The sequence below is a fragment of the Bubalus kerabau genome, chromosome 2 (genome assembly GCF_029407905.1).
Source record: "Bubalus kerabau isolate K-KA32 ecotype Philippines breed swamp buffalo chromosome 2, PCC_UOA_SB_1v2, whole genome shotgun sequence".
Lineage (NCBI taxonomy): Eukaryota > Metazoa > Chordata > Mammalia > Artiodactyla > Bovidae > Bubalus > Bubalus kerabau.
Window position 1 is genome coordinate 132,580,493 of NC_073625.1, and position 21,303 is coordinate 132,601,795.

Consider the following 21,303-nt stretch of genomic DNA (forward strand, 5'->3'; position numbering starts at 1 on the left):
TAGTGCCTCTTACAACTGATGCCATTCTAAAGAAATCGTATAACTCTTCCACTGATTTCCCGAATCTACTTACAGAAAAATAACCCATTCTCTGGACTCTAAGACCCAAATTTCAACTATACACACATCTTCACCCATGGCTTACTTTTGTACCTAAAAATATATCAATAGTTAGAATCATCTGCTGTCCTGTTTTTGCACTTTACACTTGTATGATCCATTTTACAGAATTAAAAGAAAAAAAAAGTGAATACAGCAAACTATTTCTTAATCAGGGTTCTAAAAGAATATAATATAGTTCAATCACTAAGGCATTCATTGTGTGTAATGAACTAACTCCTCAGCCAGGCATATAGAAAAATACTAGCTATGCACAATCCTTGGAAAAACTGAAAAAAACAGCGTTTCTCTGCTTTATAATTCAGATGAGAAACTCTATTAGGTTGAGAAAATTGACTTAGGGACTCCCAAACCAAGGTGGTGATATTTACCTAAACAATTTTACACATAAGGGTCTCATTCAATCTGCAAACTGAAGGAGCCGAAACTTCTTCAATTAAGGTCATTTCCAAGCACTCAAAGACATGCCAGAAGTACTTAAAACTACTCCTCCCCAACAAAATACCAGATATTCTTTCTACAATTCTTAATTCAAGTAATTTATAAAGAATTTACAATAAACACCTTTATGTTTCTGGACTGTGTATACTGGTAACAGATACAGAGAGAACTCCTTATTAGAGAAAGGAAAAAAAAACTTAAGTGTGCAGTATTACTGGTTTTACTGTTAAGATTGGTCTCAGATCCATTAATTATTATGTGGTAGGTAAAACTAGAGAGGGACCAAAGCAGTAAGGTAAGGAAAATAAGACTCCTAACTGGCTTTATCTGCCCAAAAGCAAGTCACAATATCCTCCTTTATGGACTTTTTATGGTATTCCCAGAGCACCCTAGAGACTTTTGGGAACAGTTTTCAGAAGGTTCTATCAACACTGAATGGGACCCATCTCTCCGAAATGCTGGACATCTTCCTCTCCTCCCAATCCCAGATAGTACTTAATTTCCGTATGTGCAGAAATAGAAAAAAATCTTCTTAAAACAGAGATTATGTAACACATGGTGCTAGCACAACTGCCTATGAATAGTCAAAATAAGTTTTAATGTAGTAAACATGAAATAAATGAATAAAACACTACAAGCAAACCTAAGGAATTATATGTATAACCTGGACACTGGCTGTCTTAATCAGGCTGGACACATCGAAGCCTTAACAGGGAAATAATAGTTCGGTACATAAAAAATAGAACTTCTCTATGGACAGGGATACCATAAAGTTAACAGATTACAGACGAAGAAGGGTTACTCTTACAATGAGTCCTCAGTTCAGTTCAGTCGCTCAGTCATATCTGACTGTTTGAGACCCCATGAACTGCAGCACATCAGGCCTCCCTGTGCATCACCAACTCCCAGAGTTACTCAAACTCATGTCCATTGAGTCGGTGATGCCATCCAACCATCTCATCCTCTGTTGTCCCCTTCTCCTTCTGCCTTCAACTTTCCCAGCATCAGGGTCTGGAATGAGTCAGCTCTTCGCATCAGGTGTCCAAAGTATTGGAGTTTCAGCTTCAACATCAGTCCTTTCAATGAATATTTAGGACTGATTTCCTTTAGGATGGACTAGTTGGATCTCCTTGCAGTCCAAGGGACTGGCAAGAGTCTTCTCCAACACCACAGTTCAAAACCATCAATTCTTTGGCTCTCAGCTTTCTTCCCAGTCCAACTCTCTCACATCCACACATGACTACTGGAAAAACCATAGCCTTGACTAGACAGACCTTTGCTGGCAAAGTAATGTCTCTGCTTTTCAATATGCTGTCTAGGTTGGTCATAACTTTCCTTCCAAGGAGTAAGCGTCTTTTAATTTCATGGCTGCAGTCACCATCTGCAGTGATTCTGGAGCCCCAAAAAATACAGTCTGCCACTGTTTCCCCATCTATTTGCCATGAAGTGATGGGACCAGATGCCATGATCTTCGTTTTCTGAATGTTGAGCTTTAAGCCAGCTTTGTCCCTTTCCTCTTTCACTTTCATCAAGAGGCTCTTTAGTTCCCCTTCACTTTCTGCCATAAGGGTAGTGTCATCTGCATATCTGAGGTTATTGACATTTCTCCTGGCATTCTTGATTCCAGCTTGTGCTTCTTCCAGCCCAGCATTTCTCATGATGTACTCTGCATAGAAGTTAAATAAGCAGGGTGACAATATACAGCCTTGACGTACTTCTTTCCCAACTTGGAACCAGTCTGTTGTTCCATGTCCAGTTCTAACTGTTGCTTCCTGACCTGCATACAGATTTCTCAAGAGGCAGGTCAGGTGGTCTGGTATTCCCATCTCTTTCAGAATTTTCCACAGTTTATTGTGATCCACACAGTCAAAGGTTTTGGCATAGTCAATAAAGCAGAAATTGATGTTTTTCTGGAACTCTCTTGCTTTCTCCATGACTCAGTGGATGTTGGCAATTTGATCTCTGGTTCCTCTGCCTTTTCTAAAACCAGCTTGAACATCTGGAAGTTCACGGTTCATGTACTGCTGAAGCCTGGCTTGGAGAATTTTGAGCATTACTTTGCTAGCATGTGAGATGAGTGCAATTGTGTGGTAGTTTGAGCATTCTTTGGCATTGCCTTTCTTTGAGACTGGAATGAAAACTGACCTTTTCTAGTCCTGTGGCCACTGCTGAGTTTTTCAAATTTGCTGGCATATTGACTGCAGCACTTTCACAGCATCATCTTTCAGAATTTGAAATAGCTCAACTGGAATTCCATCATCTCCACTAGCTTTGTTCGTAGTGATGCTTCCTAAGGCCCATTTGACTTCACATTCCAAGATGTCTGGCTATAGGTGAGTGATCACACCATCTAGATTATCTGGTCGTGAAGATCTTTTTTGTACAGTTCGTCTACGTATTCTTGCCACCTCTTCTTAATATCTTCTGCTTCTGTTAGGTCCATACCATTTCTGTCCTTTACTAAGCCCATCTTTGCATGAAATGTTCCCTTGGTATCTCTAATTTTCTTGAAGAGCTCTCTAGTCTTTCCCATTGTATTTTTTTCCTCTATTTCTTTGCACTCATCCCTGAGGAAGGCTTTCTCTCTCCTTGCTATTCTTTGGAACTCTGCATTCAAATGGGTATTTCTTTCCTTTTCTCCCTTGCTTTTCACTTCTCTTTTCTTTCACAGCTATTTGTAAGGCCTTCTCAGACAGTCATTTTACTTTTTTGCATTTCTTTTTCTTGGGGACAATGAGTCCTAGGAAATCTCAAAAAGTGAAAAAGGATATCCCAGAAGTAAAAGGGAGAAAAACAAGCAATACATGGAAAAGCAAATCCAAATGGCCAGCAAACATTAAAATTCACAAGTATGGATTTGCAAATCAAAGTTGCAATCAAATAACCCTTTACACCCAATAAACTGGCAAAAATGAAAGACTGTAATAAAGTCTATTTCTGGCAAGAATGTAGAGAGGCTGGGATTCACTGACTGAGAAAATACTAAAAAAAAAAAAAAAAAAGCCTTTTGGAATGTATCTGTTAACAAGAGTTAACTGATAAATTTCCCTTCCATCAAGCTATCTTATTACTCTTTGAAACCTATCCAAGAAAATATACATGGAATGGCATATATGTTTGAAACAAAGTGTTTATTAACTAGGGATGGCTGGATTTCATGGTCATTATGTGAAACATGTAACCATTAAAAAACAAATTACATTCCCAGAGAAAATGGCCAAGATGTTAGATTATCTTATTTTTATAGAGCAGTACTGAGAAACAGCTACAATTGTATCTGAATTTGTATCTATTACATTCTGCTGCTGCTGCTAAGCCGCTTCAGTCCTGTCTGACTCAGTGGGACCCCATAGACGGAAGCCGACCAGGCTCCCCTGTCCCTGGGATTCTCCAGGCAAATCTGGCATGATGTCTACTCGGCTATGAACAGGCTACCTAAATGATGGATTTTGGATGGACAGAGTGAAGGGAATCCAAATATGCAGGGCAGGGGTGGGAGTGGGGCGGTGGGGGTGGGGGGGGAGTGGCGGGGATTTAATTATAATAAAACAAGTCTGTATATGCTCAATGAAAATTTGTATATGCATGAATAAATCTTTTTAAAGAGTTGAGATATAGCTTTAATACTGTCAGTCAGCACTTTTTCCAGACAGCACATATATATACATAACCACTCCCCACATCTTTTTAATTTTTCCATCTCAAGAGACCTCAAATCCACATTCTAGGTAATAAACTTGTTTGTTTAATTTTTACATACAACACCTAAAAGATCTGAGTTGTAATTTGATCCCAGTAACAAGCACATTCAAGAGTGCAATTGCAATCAAAAATTTTCTTATCTTCAAACAATATACTTTTATTTAAAGGATCTACAAGTTTTGAGAAACAATGTATTAAAAAGCAGAGACATCACTTTGCCAATAATGGTCAGTACTGTTAAAACTATGGTTTTTCCAGTAGTCATGCACAGATGTGTGACTTGGACCACAAAGAAGGCTGAATGCACAAGAATTGATGCTTTCAACTGATGCTTTCAAATTGGTGCTGGAGAAGACTCTTGAGAGTCCTCTGGACTTCAAGGAGATCAAATCAGTCAATCCTAGAAGAAACCAACCCTGAATATTCACTGCAAGGACTGATGTTGAAGCTGAACCTCCAGTACTTTGGCCACCTGCCGCAACAGTCAGCTCACTGGAAAAGACCCTGATGCTGGGAAAGACTGAAGGTAACATGAGAAGGGGGCAGCAGATGAAGAGATGGTAGACAGCACTGCCAATTAAATGGACATAAATCTGAGCAAACTCCAGGAGACAGCGGAGGACAAAGCCTGGCATACTATATATAGTACATGGGTTTGCAAAGAGTTAGACACAACTTTGCTACTGAACATGAACAACCTCTACATCTGAAAATTATTACAAATCAATGGACACATGCTATATAAATAAAGTCCACAGATTTACTAATTACATGATGCATTACAGAAATTATTGCATCATTATGCATCAGGTTCTATTAAGAAAAAAAGTTACTCAAAGCAAGCCTTCAGCATCCATTAGAACTGTTTAACTGTTAATTTAACTGTTCCGAATGAAAAATGGCAATGAAAATGTGAGGATTTCATAAAAATACATAAATATCTACTAATACTCACATACTAGTAATGTTCTAAGCTTATTAATTTCACAAGTTTATAATATCCAACAGTTTCTGAAATGGAAAGACTTGCAGGTTTCAAATGGCCACACTAAACTATAATGACTTTGTTTTTGCCAAGAGTTGAAGTTGATTTTAGTCCTATATTTTCCCTGTTGGCTCACACAGTAAAGTCTGCCTGCAATGCAGGAGACCAGGGTTCGATCCCTTGGTTGGGAAGATCTCCTGGAGAAGGAAATGGCAATCCACTCCAGCATTCTTGCCTGGAGAGTCCCACAGACAGAAGAGCCTGGTGAGCCCCAGTCCACGGGGTTGCAAAGACTTTGACACAACTGAGCAACTAACACTTCATAGTTCTGAGACAGTATCTTAACTTGAATCAGTGCATTAAAAAAAATTTTTTTAAGTTCAGTTTGAAACAAAACTCAGAAATAAAGAAAGTTAGTTTTGTATATATGTTGTTTACGGACTTTCTTGGTGGCTCAGACAGTAAAGCGTTTGCCTACAATGCAGGAGACCCAGGTTCAATCCCTGGGTCGGGAAGATCTCCTGGAGAAGAAAATGGCAACCCACTCCAGTATTCTTGCCTGAAAAATCCCATGGACAGAGAAGTCTGGTAGGCTACAGTCCATGGGGTCGCAAAGAGTCGGACACGACTTCACTTTCACTTTCTTTTCATTGTGTTTATATAAAGATTAAAAAGCCAGAGTGTCCAGAAACCAAGAACAACTGATTCATTTGTTCATTCAACAAATATTTACTGACAGTCTACTAACATACTATTTATATATATATCAAGTCACTAGAAAACATGGCTTGAAAATAACCTGAAAAACTATTAAAGTAAAAAGCAATGAATCAAGAAAGAAGTTTTATTCTGGGGGAGGTGGCGGGCAGCACTGTGCAGCCTATGGGAATCTTAGTTTCTGGTCCAGGGATCAAACCCCTGCCCCTTGCACTGGGAGAGCGTAGTCTTAACCACTGGACTGCCAAGAAGTCAAGAAGTTTTACTACTATTAATTAACAGAATAAGAAAGGCACAAAGACAAGAACCTGAAAGATGAAATTCCTGATTCTGAAGAAATACTGACAGGGGAAATGCCATGTAGCTTTGTCAACAATAACTATAAATATCAGTTATCAGTGGGGGAGACCTCTAGTCATGCTCCCAAAAAACCTAAGCAAAAAATGCTGAGGCCAGAATATGGAAGACAAGTTATAACAACTGATATTTAACTTAGATTTAACTTTGGTCCCATTTTTCATGGCTTCTCAGCCTCTTTAATGTCAGGAAAAATAAACTGAAGAGACTATTGTACATATAAATATATATGTTCAGATTAACAAAAGTAATGCTTTGCATTGCTTAATTTTGTTTTGTTCAAGCTCTTCTTTATGAAGATTTGGTTCAAGAAAACTTCATACAAACATCACAACAGAACTTACTACTATTAGCTAAACATTTGCCAAAGAATTTTTTTCAAGCCTTTGATAACTACCATGCAAATATTACCAAGAGGTGCCACATCGTAACAAAATTTGAACAGGAAGTTTCATTATATATATATATATATATATATATATATATGCATTTCAAACATTTCCCCAAATACCTAACATAACCAATAATATAAAGCTAACAACTGAGGATGTATAAATCATAACTATCCAGCACAAATTATAATCTGAGCCATCATCTAGTTTTTAAACTTCTAAGTATATTTAAATAAAATGTTTATTTCAAATGTAATCAGTATTTTAAAACAATGGAGTTCCAGGTGGTGCAAGCGGTAAAGAATCTGCCTGCCAATGCAGGAGAGAAAAGAGATGCAGGTTCGATCCTTGGGTCAGGATAATCCCCTGGAGAAGGACATGACAACCCACTCCAGCACTCTTGCCTGGAGAATCCCATGGACAGAAGAGCCTGGCAGGCTGCAGTCCATGGGGTCTCAGCGTCAGACAAGACTGAAACAACTCAGCACGCACGCACATGGGAGTCTTGCATTCCTTTTTTTCATATTAGTATGACTTTTCCAATTAAAGCACATCTCAATTCAGACTACATTTCAGCCCCATGGATAGTGGGTACCAGATTGGAAGGGCAGATTTTTGTAATAAAACATAGTTCAAATCATTTCTCCAAGAATCCTCCCAATGCAGTCCTCTTGACTCCCACTGTATTCACCAGAATAATTTATAACTTAACAATAATTTGGTAAGCCATATATTCATACTTAAAAATCATATAATGGCTAAAGAAATGAGGCTCTCTGGGAGTCAGAAACATCAATCTGAATCTTGAATCAGCCTATTCATTTTATGGATATATTCACTTAGCCTCAGTTTCCTTAACTGGGGTAACACCATCTCTTTCACTGTGATTGAGAGGAGTAAATAAGATAAATTCAGGTAAAGTACCTGCACAGTATAACAGTCTGAAAAAAGCTCAGTCTTGTCAGACTCTTTACAACCCCATGAACTGTAGCCTGCCAGGCTCTTCTATCCATTAAATTCTCTAGGCAAGAATACTGAAGAGTGTCGCCATGCCCTCCTCCAGGGGCTTTTCCCAACCCAGGGATTGAACCTGGTCTCCAGCATTGCAGGCAAATTCTTTACTGTCTGAGCCACAAGTGCTCAATAAATTGCTGCTATTGTTAGAGCTAGATAGAACCTCAGTGAACTAAAGACCTAGTAGATTCTACCACTTGATGAACTGTCAAAAAAAAAATCCAAGTGCCTCATACTGCAGATGAAAAATCTAAGGCTTCACAACTAGCCAGTACAAGATTTAGGGGTCAATCATAGAAAGTATACTGCAGTTCAACTACAAAAAAGCAAGTTTGCTACATCCTTAACATTGTGGTAGAGAACTCAGTTCCTGAATTATTATCCAGTAAAAATGTATAAGCCTCAAAGAATACACAGTAAGTAACGAACATTACTTTGTTTGTATAGTCAAAGCTATGGTTTTTCCTGTAGTCGTGTACAGATGTGAGAGCTGGGAAATAAAAAAGGCCGAGTGCAGAAGACTCTTGAGAGAGTCCCTTGGACAGCAAAGAGATCAAACCAGTCAATCCTAAAAGAAATCAACACTGAATATTCATGGGAAGGACTGATGCTGAAGCTAAAGCTCCAATACTCTGGCCACCTGATTCGAAGAGCCAACTCACTGTAAAAAGACCCTGATGGGAAAAGATAGAAGGCAGGAAAAAAGGATGACAGAGGACGAGATGGTTGGATGGCAGTGCAGACTCAATGGATGCGAGTTTGAGCAAACTCCTTGAAATAATGAAGGACGGGGAAGGCTGCAGTCCATGGGGTCACCAAGATTGGACACGATTAAGCAGACTGAACAACAACAACAAAAAACAACAGTGCTTCCCTAATGGCTCAGACTGTAAAGACTCTGCAATGCAGGAGACCAGCGTTCAATCCCTGGGTAGGGAAGATCCTTGGAGAAGGGAATGGCTACCCATTACAGTATTCCTGCCTGGGAAACTGGTGGACTAGTTCATGGGGTCACAGAGTTGGACACGACTGAGCAACTAACACTACTACTACTACTCAGTTCAGTCGCTCAGTCATGTCCAACTCTTTGCGACCCCATGAATCACAGCACGCCAGGCCTCCCTATCCTTCACTAACTCCCGGAGTGCACCCAAACTCATGTCCATCGAGTCAGTGATGCCATCCAGCCATCTCATCCTCTGTCGTCCCCTTCTCCTCCTGCCCCCAATCCCTCCCAGCATCAGAGTCTTTCCCAATGAGTCAACTCTTCGCATGAGGTGGCCAAAGTATTGGAGTTTCAGCTTTAGCATCATTCCCTCCAAAGAACACCCAGGACTGATCTCCTTTGGAATGGACTGGTTGGATCTCCTTGCAGTCCAAGGGTTAATGGACAATAGTAATAAACAATAGTAAATTATTATTTTACTTACACAATACCCACAAATATCTGATGATGTATAGAAAAAAATATGGAAAAATATGTTTTCTGTAAGTAAAGCCAAGGTCTTGACATCGTCTTTAGATAGGGAAGATCAAGGCTTACTTTTTTTGCTTTTGTGTTTTCAGATTTTTCATTAATTACACATTGTTCTTGTAATACAAAAACAAAACTTCATGGGAAAATTAATTTTTAAAAATTAAGTGGTCTTTTCACTTAATTAAATCCTAGTTCTTTTTAAAAAACTTCATTTTAAAACATGTACAACTAAAAATAGCTTCAAAATATCTTAAACTATGTTTTTAACCTAATAGTGTCCATAATATAGTACAGCAACCATCTTCTTCTCAATTACTAATCTCCACAAAGAAATCAACAATCTTCTATACCAACTTTGAAAAGTAAGCACATTTTCAAAATACAACTCTTTTACTATAAGTCTATTGGCCATCATCGTTAGCAATGATAAATCCGGTGTATAATTTAATTACTCTCAAATTTCAATATTAAGCTAAAGCAAAAAGCGAACTCTGGAAATATCATGGTACTTTAAAATGTTTTGTAGTTGATCAGTTACATAGTCAAAAGCAGAAATTACAGAGCTTTAAAAATAATTCTATCTTCTAAAGAGATGAACTGAAAATTCCTTCAGCCATCTTAGAGACCACACATTTCCATGGAATACCATGGAAACTTTCCTCTCCAAGTGCAAGAAATTGAGTGACTGACTTTCAACTTCTATTTAAAATTATATTCTGCCCACGGCTATGCAAGTTGCAGTGCTATTACAAAGCTTAAAATCATATACATCAGTTAAAAAGCATTTTAATGACTCCAAATGGGTACAAGGTTTTTTGAGGGGGTAACGAAAATGTTCTAAAATAAAACTGTGGTAATGGTTACACAATTCCATAAATATACTATCAATACTATCAGAGAATGTAAATTCTATCTGAAAGCTTTAAAAAAATAAATAATAATAAAAGCATCTTAAATGGCACAGTAGTATAAACCCTATGATGCTGCGCTCCAGATAAAAAAAGGCTATAAAAACAAGTTTTGTATATAAAATTACAACCCCTATCAAGTGATTAATTACCATATTTCCTATTTTTTCAATCCCTATAGTTACCTAGCTTCAAACAAGAGTTAAGTTATCTCTTTGACAACCATAGATCTACTGTTTTTAAGTAAAAAGAGCTGGATGCAAAAGAAAGTATTTGTGTAAATATTTAGGGGAGGAAAAAATACTATCCTATTTTACATTCCATCTTCAGCTTTTCACTGGTTCCAACTAATTTCTGAAATGAAGTCTCAGTTCCAGTAAAAACCTTTAATCAATGTCTACAGAGCACTGCCTCAACCACGATGATACTGGCCACTAACCCCATGACTCTGAAACTCTTCAGTGGTAATTCACATTCACAGTCAAGTGTGTGGTGGGAGGGCAGGGCAAAGGGGGGAAAATGACAGGAAAATCAGAACCACCAGTATATTGAAAACCACCGCTGAAAGAAAAAAAATACACCAAAATGTTAACTATTATTCTAGCTTTTTCTGATAGTTTCTAAAATCCCTCACTGACCATGTATTACTTTCTAAATTTGAAAAAATTACTTTCACGTTAAACTAAAGAACCCAAACTCAAAACAGCATTCTGTATGATTCTATGTTTAGGACATTATGGAAAAGGGAAAACTATGGGGACAGAAACCACCCTAGGTTCCAGGGGTGAGGAGAGAGGATGACTACAAAGGGACAAGATAAAAATTTAGGGGATGATGGTATTATTCTATCCCTTTAACCTATTGGTAGTGATTACACACTACACAGTGTTACACGTTACACAGTGTTCTTGCCTGGAGAATCTCAGGGACGGGGAAGCCTGGTGGGCTCCTGTCTATGGGGTCGCACAGAGTCGGACACGACTGAAGTGACTTAGCAGCAGTGATTACACAGCTGGGCTTCCCTTGTGGCTCAGAGGTTAAAGCATCTGCCTCCAATGCGGGAGACCCGGGTTCAATCCCTGGGTCGGGAAGATCCCCTGGAGAAGGAAATGGTAACCCACTCCAATATTCTTGCCTGGAGAATCCCATGGACAAAGGAGCCTGGCAGGCTACAGTCCACGGGGTCGCAAAGAGTCGGACACGACTGAGCGACTTCACTTCACTTCACACAACTGTTAGCATTTATCAAAGCTTACATATCGTCAAAGATGATGTTTTTAAAAACATGCATTTTACTATAAGCAAATTAATCTAAAAAAATTCATGAAGCTACAATTAATAAAGTGCTTATGCGGTGAGCCAGTTTTTTCCAAGTGGACAGTTTCATGGGATAAAAATATTACAAACTATTGAACTACTTCAAACGTCTTATTTTACACAAAACAATATAGGACCAGGGATATTTGGTCAACAGTGCATTGCTAGATAACCTTAAATAAGCTGAAGTATGTAGAGACCTAAAATTCCTATTTGTTTAACTTCAAATGTAGGGCTCCTTCCACTTAATCATCCTTACTCTTCCAGAGTTCTGAGGACCATAGCTTCCACAAAGTACAAGTGGATTACTGCAGGACATAAAATTCAAAACATTCAACTGCTACCTCAGTAGATTCAAATGTGGCTAGGGTCCTTCCCAACCTCTGCCAAAGAACCACCTTACTACACTTTGTTAGCAAAATAGGTGTAATGGACTCAAAAAGTCTAAGAATCAAGCAGATTTTGTAGAGTATGGATAGGTATCATCGATAAACTAGAGTTCCAAAACAAGGACCAAAGCAAAAAAAAAAAAAAAAAAACTAAACTAAAACTATGCAAAACCAACGTAAGATGGTAAACAATCTTTACTAAAACTTGCAAACTGTCGATATTATTGAACCTTTTAAATTTTTTTAAAAACGTAAACGTTTAGCAGATGAACATAAAATATACTTGCATAAAAAGAAATGGTGTTGTATCATCTATTATCGACATGCTGAAAATAATTTGTTAGAGCAAAGCAATCTTTCCTGTGTTTCGCTATGCCAGGAAAAAATGCGTACCTCCACTACACAAGAATTCAACACCCAAATGGTGAGAATAATGCAAAAATGATGAACCTTATCTACCCTTGACGGTGAAGTATGATAAGCCCACCCTTTCTGCAGTATGCCACAACTGTTATCTGCAGTCTTTCAAAGAAGGCAACCATTAGAACAGGCTAATGAAGTACCTACTCAAATTTTACTCAGGGCTTTTGTATGACAAAAAGTTGTAAACCTAGACTGATAATGGAACTACTCACTAATTATGACTCCTTTCCACTAGTCACTGTTTACACTTTATGTTAACCACCTAAGGAGATTTAAACTTGTAAAAAGCTTAAAAAGATCCTTTAGACGCCAACAGTGAGTGATTCTCCACTATGCTATAACCACGTGACAGCTAAACCAATTTCACACAGCTAATTAGTAAACTAGAAAAGGAAAACGCTAAAAATAGGAATTACGACCACCAAGTAAGAGAAAATTCCGTGGAAGATACGAGGTACGCTGAAACTAAACTCAGAATACATTCTGCGTACTCACAATACTACTCCTGTATTAGGAGAAGGCCCTTCATAAAAATAGCCAGGACTCTCAAACATTTGAGATGCTGGCTTAGTGAGATTGACTGACAGACAACAGCTGGGAAGAATTTTGTATTGATCTTGTAACATCGCGGCATTACTTTGGGAGAAAGGGAGAATCGGGAGAAGGGACTGTTATAATGGCAAGACTAAACTTGTAAGGATTTCATTTTCAACTATGTGACCCCTACACTGGAAGCCCCTAATAAATTCCTCTACTCTCGAATTCCTCTTCCGTTTTCCAGACTGGATCCCACAATAATGCACCTCCTTCTTCCCGAAGAAAAACAAAAAACGTGTGTGTGTGTGTTGGGGTGAGGGGGAGGGAGGGAGTGAATCAACACCCTCTAAAAACACTGGATAACTGAAAGACAAACTAGTTACCTCCCCACCTGTGTCTTCTTAATCCCTCTCACATTTTAAATCTTAAAGCCTAGAACTCTCGCCTTTTCTTCCGTAATAGAGGGGCTAAGGCGCCGCCCAATTTCCCAGGCAAAAAAAATAAAATATTTCTACCCGCCACATTTCAAGGTTTTCTAGTTTTCTCTTCGATCCTCGTCTTCAATCCTGCACTCGCTCTCTCTTCAGACACTTAAGTTTATTAGCCCAAAACCCTAGTACAAAGGTGAATTCCTAAGATTCCGCAAGGCACCCCCCAAGGGGGTGGGGAGGGGTCGTCGCCGCGGGCCGAGGCGCTCTCGCTCTGCCCAGTCCGAGGGGCGGGGCAGTGACTGTGACCACACAATCCCACCACCTCCTTTTCACGACTCCCCCCACCTCTGGGCGCTCGGGCCTGCTCCCAGGAAGCTCCCTGCGGCCACTCGGCTTCTCCTCACCGGCCCGCGAACGGCCACACTAGCATCCAAGAAAAAGGTTCATAAGTAGGAATATGCAAGAGATGTCTGACGTGTTGTTTCAAAACATAACGGAGCCCGGGCCCCCGAGACCGTTAAACCGCGGGTGGAGGGGGGAGAAGCGATGAACCCAGTGGCCTCACGCTTTGTCCTGGCCGCCTTTTTCGACCCCAAACGCCATTATGTTGAACCACCAACCCTCCCCCAAACCGACCCGAGCCCCCAGAAGAGCCAACAAAGCAGCAAAAGGGTCAGTACCTTGTAGAAAGCCCCGTTGGAGCCGCGAACCTCCACCGTCAGCTCCGCCATGTTGGAACCGCAAAGGCCGCTGGGAAGAGATTCTAGAAACTTTCCAACCAGAGGGGAGGAGGGGGGAGGGGCGTGAAGGAGGCGGGGGGAGGGGCGGGGAAAACAGGGCGGGACTGGGATCCCCCGCCCCACACCCCTAGGGTCTCACCGTGCCGCCCCGGCTCTCCCAGTGGGATCCCTCCGTTCCTTACATCACTAGCCCCCAGCTCCGCCCGCCGTCGCCAACGCCCCGTTCGCCTCCCGACACAATCGCCCGACCTTTGGTGACCCGCCCTACGTCTCCGCCCCTAAGTGCCGGGTGCTTGCCCGCCCCAGCCAGTCGGGGCCTCCTGCTGCCAGGGAGTGAACTGCCCCGGCACAGCTTGCCCCACGCTTCTGCGTTCCGCCAGGCTGGGCGCATTGCCCTGAAACTTCTTGAGGTGCTGGAAGCCCTGGAGTAGCTTCCTTATCTGGTGAAAAGCAACTCTTGTGGCTTCAGTTGCACACTAGCACAAACTTTAGGGGAAAGAGGGAACCTAAAAGTGTACATACCATGTGCTGTAAATTCTGTAGCCTCGCTTTCTTTAAAAAAAAAAAAAAATTTATATTGGTGGCTTCCTCCTGACTCCCAATTCCTCAGTTGCATACCTCCTCACACAGTTCATTCAGTCCAGCCCTCTCCCCACCTGTTAACCACTTTCAGTTCATTCAGTCCGACTCTTTACGACCCCGTGGACTGCAGCACGCCAGGCTTCTCTTGTCCATCACCAATTCTGCTGTTTAAAAAGTTAAACTAAGTATTTCCAGTTCAACTTAGATGTATTCATAACCCGGGAGGTAATACCATTGTTAGAAGTAATCATGAAAACAATAGAGCTGTAGAGCACGTTTTTCCCCTACTGCAGTGCGTGGGAACTTCCACACACAGGATCAAAGCAGAACCAATTCGTATGGCTTTTCTACCAGAAAATCCCATGGACAGAGAAGCCTGGTAGGCTACAGTCCATGGGGTCGCAAAGAGTTGGACACGACTGAGCAACTTCACTTTACTTGCTACCAGAACCTACAGCAATACCATTAAGTGTTATAATGGAGATACTTTGAATATTTAACAATACTGAAACTTTTTCCGAAAGCAAGGCCTTTGGAAATAGTACTGGAAGTATTCTTTTCTATGTGTTGTATTACCGTTTTGACAGGAAAACCCTAGAAAAGGATGCTTTGCTGACACACTACGCTCTTAAGGAAACGCCCACGGGCCTAGCCCTGGCCTTTGTGAGCAAGGGGGTCCTTTAAAATGCACGTAAAATTCCAAATTTATGGACATTTCTAAGTGCTCCATATTGCTATGGATGGAATGTTCTTTTTAAAATGTTCATCATTGTGAGGAAAACACAAGCACACTAATACATCAATGAGTAACAGCCACCATTTATTAAGGGTTTCATGTGTGTATGACACTTTTTATCATCATTTTGCTATGATCCTTCAGAATTAAAATACCCTAGTTTCCTTTTTCCCCCCACAGCTTTATTGAAGTATAATTCACATACCGTACAATTCATCCATTTAAGGTGTACAATTAAATGTACAATTCAGTTTTTAGTACATTTACATAATTGTGTAATCATCAACCACAATCAATTTTAGAACATTTTCACTATCCTCCCCCTCAAAACCCTCTTATCTGTTGACATTCCCCATTGCACCCTGTTGTAGCCACGCATTCCGGTAAACAAACTCACTCGGACAATGCAGATAGTGGAGTGCGGTTTATTACACCTGCAGGCCCAAACCAGAGTCTCCTCTTAGCCAAGGACCCCAACCAGTCTTTGTGAAAGCCTTATATACCCTAAGTGTATGAGGTTCCCTGAAACTAGTCTGAACAAAGGAAAAAGAAAGATACAATCAAAGTTAACCCATGATTCATATGCCTTAAGCCTAGGTAGTTAGTTAAGAGTGGACAATTATCAATAGGCTTGTGGTCTTACCCCAGTAAGCATAATAGAATGTATGATTCTGTTTGGTTACACAGATAATTAGGGTATTCTTTTAGGCACGGAGAGCCCTGGGGCTCTTTCTTGTGGGGCCTGGTTTTCCAGTTGGTATGTCACTTCCATAGGTACTGGGCATACAGCTCAAAGTCCACAGTCTGGCCCAAGATGGAGTCCTGCTTTCAGAGAGAGCCTGTTCTGTTTCCTCCTTCAACCCCAATCCCCAAAACCCTAAGCAACCACTAATCTACTTTCTTCCTTTTTTTCTTCCTTCTTCTTTCCTTGGCCTTCACATTTGTTCCTGAATGTCAGTCACTTTGGGTAAGGCTATGAAAGTTCCATTTGGACTAAAGTCAAGTTATTTTAATTTTGAAGAATAAAGATTGTTCCTCTTCAGGCCTTGTATGCTAAAAACATTTTGAGTTTGGACACCCCCAACCCATCTCCACTAACTCCTGCTATTAATAGATAGAACTATGACTTTCATTAAACAACAGAGATTTATAGCAACCAGTCATATATCTAAGATCACATAAGATCTAAATTAGCAGAACTGGAATTTAAGTCACACCTCTTTCCATTTCCAAAACTCATATCATGACTCTTGTTTGTTGTCGGCATGTTATGTTCATAGTGGAATAGTACACAAGCTTTAAAATTTTGATATAGATCTGTATTCATCATTTTGAAAAGACAATCATTATTAAAAGGAAAAGAATTACATCTAAATAAAACTGGGAAATAAGTAAAATTTTTAAAAATTTGTTACAAAGGAAAAGTCATAAAACAGCAAGCATGTTGCTGCTGCTGAGTCACATCAGTTGTGTCCGACTCTGTGCGACCCCATAGACGGCAGCCCACCAGGGCCCGCCGTCCCTGGGATTCTCCAGGCAAGAACACTGAAGTAGGTTGCCATTTCCCTCTCCAATGCATGAAAGTGAAAAGTGAAAGTGAAGTCACTCAGTCCTGCCCGACTCAGCGACCCCATGGATTGAAGCCCACTGGGCTCCTCCATCCACAGGACTTTCCAGGCAAGAGTACTGGAATGGGTTGCCATTGCCTTCTCTGAAAACAGCAAGCATGCTGCTGCTGCTAAGTCACTTCAGTCATGTCTGACTCTGTGTGACCCCATAGAGGGCAGCCCACCAGGCTCCCCCGTCCCTGGGATTCTCCAGGCAAGAACACTGGAGTGGGTTGCCATTTCCTTCTCCAATGCATGGAAGTGAAAAGTGAAAGTGAAGTCGCTCAGTCATGTCTGACTCCTAGTGACCCCATGGACTGCAGCCTACCAGGCTCTTCCGTCCATGGGACTTTCCAGGCAAGAGTACTGGAGTGGGGTGCCATTGCCTTCTCCTAATGAATGTGCTCATGTGTGTATGTGTATATATATAGTGATGGTGCTGGAGAAGACCCTTGAAAATCCCTTGGACTGCAAGGAGATCAAACCAGGCAATCCTAAAGGAAATCAACTCTGAATATTCTTTGGAAGGACTGATGGTGAAGTTCCACTATATGGCCACCTGATGCAAAGAGCTAACTCATTGGGAAAGGACCTCGATGCTGGAAAAGATTGAGGGCAGGAGGAAAAGGGAGAGATACAGGATGATATAGTTGGATAGCATCATTGGCTCAATAGACGTGAATTTGAGCAAACTCCAAGAGCTAGTGCGGGACAGGGAAGCCTGGCGTGCTGCAGTCCATGAGGTTGCAAAAAGTTAGACACAACTTAGTGACTGAACAACAACAAATGCACTGTTGTGTTGTTTAGTCCATAGTGAAGTGAAGTCGCTCAGTCATGTCCAACTCTTCGCAACCCCCTGCACAGCAGCCTACCAGGCTCCTCCGTCCATGGGATTTTCAAGGCAAGAGTACTGGAGTGGGGTGCCATTGCCTTCTCTGTCATTACTCCCAGACATAACCAATTAGATCATATCTTCTTTTTTTCAATAAGTAGTCAGCACTCCTCAAATAATGCAGAACATTGATTTCCAGGTACTTATCTCTGTATGCTATTTATCCAAATAGATTTACATTGGAACTGAGCACTTTAGAAATATATTAATAGCAAAAATATATTAAATACTCATAATTGGACCACATATGTCTTTCCTTGTCTTCTATATAGATATACTTACTCATTCATTAATTCACTTATAGTAATACCATCCAGACATATGAATATTAATAGCCTGAGAACAAAATCCTGAGCATTAACTTCTGTTGTATAGGCATTAACTAGGTCTCTGACCTCAGAGGTACAGGATTTAACCAAATCATTTATTCACACACACCTCAGATATGCATTGGTTCAAACTTTGCATCTTTCCATTCATGCGTACCTTTGTTTACTGATCCCCTAATTAAGTCACTAATAATAATAAAGTCAATGTGTAAAATTCAAAAAAACCCTAAAAACAATATCCTAGAATATTACTAAGGTCTATCTATAGGCTTATTTTTCATAAAACTAAGATGCTACGTCTTTTTTGCAGCAGATCACAACATTATACACAAAGATTATCAGCTTACTTGCTTCATGTCCTTCCCATATTTATACTTTATATACTATGCCTGTCCTTCATTCACTTAATTTTTCCATGTTTTAAAGATGGTACATATGGTAGCCAGCCTCCAAGATGGCACCCAAGGATTCCTGGTTCCTAGTACTTGTAGCCTGGCAGTCTCCTCCCATATTAAATCACGCCTGGCCTCTGTACCCAATAAAATACTTGACAGGCTGACAGTGTATGACCTCTGAATCTTAATTATACGTACATTGAGCTTTCTGCCTCCCTTTCTCTTGTATTGATTGCTCTTGGGGAACTCAGCTGTCCTGCTGTAAGGACACTCAGAGCATGACAATAAGGACTCACAGTTCTGAGGAGAGGGCCATGTATAAAGAAACCGTGGTCTCCCTGCCAACGACCAGAATGAACTTTCTAGTCCTCTGAGTAACTCATGGAGGCAGATCCTCTAGCCCAAGCTTTCACATATCTGTAGTCCTACCTGACATCTTGACTGCAACCTCACAAAAGACCCTAAACCAAAACTGCCCATTAATCCTCTCTAGATTCCAGCCCCATAGAAAATGTGATGCATAACAAATATTTACTGCTGTTTTCAGTTGCTCAGTTGTAGGGTAATTTGTTACATAATAAAAAAACTGATACAATACAATGATCAACTACCAAGTGTCATATCTCACAATGAGGACATTGATACTATATTCTCTCATCCTATTTACTCCCCTTTCAAGGAGTTATGACCTAGCTCTTTATCACTGATGAAAGGTTTAAATTAACCATGGTAAAAATAAATATAATGTTAAAAACACTGAAAATGAATAAAAATTCTCCATCATTTTTAATGGACCTCAGGTTACTCATAAAACTTGGTTAATTACCACTTTTGTCCCTGCATGGCATCCTTTGGTCTTCCCCAGTGGCTCTGTTTAGTCCATAAGTCATGTTCAACTCTTTTGCGACCCCATGTACTGTACCCCAGGAGGCTCCTCTGTCCAAAATCATGTCTCCTGCATTGGCAGATGGGTTCTTTACTACTATATATATATATATATATATATATATATATATATATATATATGACTTGGGTTCAATCCCTGGGTTGGGAAGATCCCCTGGAGGAGAACATGGCAACCCACTCCAGTATTCTTGCCTGGAGACTCCCTATGGACAGAGGAGCCTGGCAGGCTCAGGTCCATGGTGTTACAGAGTCAGACACAACTGAGTGAGCATAGCACAGAACATATACAAACATATATCAGTTCAGTTCAGTCGCTCAGTCGTGTCCAACTTTTTGCAACCCCATCAATCACAGCACACCAGGCCTCCCTGCCCATCACCAACTACCAGAGTCCACCCAAACCCATGTCCACTGAGCCCGTGATGCCATCCAACCATCTCACCCTCTGTCATCCCCTTCTCCTCCTGCCCTCATTCTGTCCCAGCATCAGGGTCTTTTCAAATGAGTAAGCTCTTCGCATCAGGTGGCCAAAAGATTGGAGTTTCAGCTTCAGCATCAGTCCTTCCAATGAATATTCAGGACTGATTTCCTTTAGGATGGACTGGTTGGATCTCCTTGCAGTCCAAGGGACTCTCAAGAGTCTTCTCCAACACCACAGTTCAAAAGCATCAATTCTTTGGCTCTCAGCTTTCTTTATAGTCCAACTCTCTCATCCATACATGACCACAGGAAAAACCATAGCCTTGACTAGATAGACCTTTGTTGACAAAGTAATGTCTCTGCTTTTCAATATGCTGTCTAGGTTGGTTATAACTTTCCTTCCAGGGAGTAAGCGTCTTTTAATTTCATGGCTGCAGTCACCATCTGCAGTGATTTTGGAGCCCAGAAAAATAAAGTCTGACACAGTTTCCACTGTTTCCCCATCTATTTCCCATGAAGTGATGGGACCAGTTGCCATGATCTTCGTTTTCTGAATGTTGAGCTTTAAGCCAACTTTTTCACTCTCCTCTTTCACTTTCATCAAGAGGCTTTTTAGTTCCCCTTCACTTTCTGCCATAAGGGTGGTGTCACCTGCATATATGAGGTTATTGATATTTTTCCCGGCTCATCCAGCCCACTGTTTCTCATGATGTACTCTGCATATAAGTTAAATAAGCAGGGTGACAATATACAGGCTTGACATACTCCTTTTCCTATTTGGAACCAGTGTGTTGTTCCATGTCCAGTTCTAACTGTTGTTTCCTGACCTGCATATAGGTTTCTTAAGAAGCAGGTCAGGTGGTCTGGAATTTCCATCTCTTTCAGAATTTTCCACAGTTTCTTGTGATCCGCACAGTCAAAGGCTTTGGCATAGTCAATAAAGCAGAAATAGATGTTTTTCTGGAACTCTCTTGCTTTCTCCATGACTCAGTGGATGTTGGCAATTTGATCTCTGGTTCCTCTGCCTTTTCTAAAACCAGCTTGAACATCAGGAAGTTCACGGTTCATGTATTGCTGAAGCCTGGCTTGTAGAATTTTGAGCATTACTTTACTAGCCTCTGAGATGAGTGCAATTGTGTGGTAGTTTGAGCATTGTTTGGCATTGCCTTTCTTTGGAATTAAAGAGTAGTAATTAAAACAACTTTATCCATAAAATTGATTAATATGTGCCCATTAAAAGAATAGGATAGAGTTACAGTTCCCAAATTGTGCCACCAACAGACACCAGGACATGACAGTGAATTCACAGAAGTGCCTGAAGATACATTACATTTTTGGGTAAGCACAGTAATGTTTAACACCTGTTGGACTTTGTGCACACTGCTATCCCAAGGTAGTTCAATTTCAATATTAAGTTATGCTACATTCCATTTGGTGATTCTATATCTTTCAAACATGAGCTTTTAGCAATTCTTGTAACAATAAA

The 21,303-nt window shown here is 40.5% G+C and overlaps 1 protein-coding gene across 5 annotated transcripts in view; it reads right to left on the reverse strand.

The window, feature by feature from the left end:
* The window catches only part of FXR1 (FMR1 autosomal homolog 1), a 69,682-nt gene extending 55,534 nt beyond the window's left edge, over positions 1–14,148 (reverse strand). For 2 of the 5 annotated variants that reach the window (XM_055568961.1, XM_055568959.1), the window contains exon 1: positions 13,891–14,036. In XM_055568961.1, coding sequence (XP_055424936.1) covers positions 13,891–13,941 — 51 coding nt within the window. In that variant the 5' untranslated portion in view covers positions 13,942–14,036. Of the gene's footprint in view, positions 1–13,890; positions 14,039–14,132 lie in introns of those variants that run through there. The other 3 variants (XM_055568958.1, XM_055568960.1, XM_055568963.1) reach the window with 3 other exon arrangements.
* Positions 14,149–21,303: the final 7,155 nt, after the last annotated feature.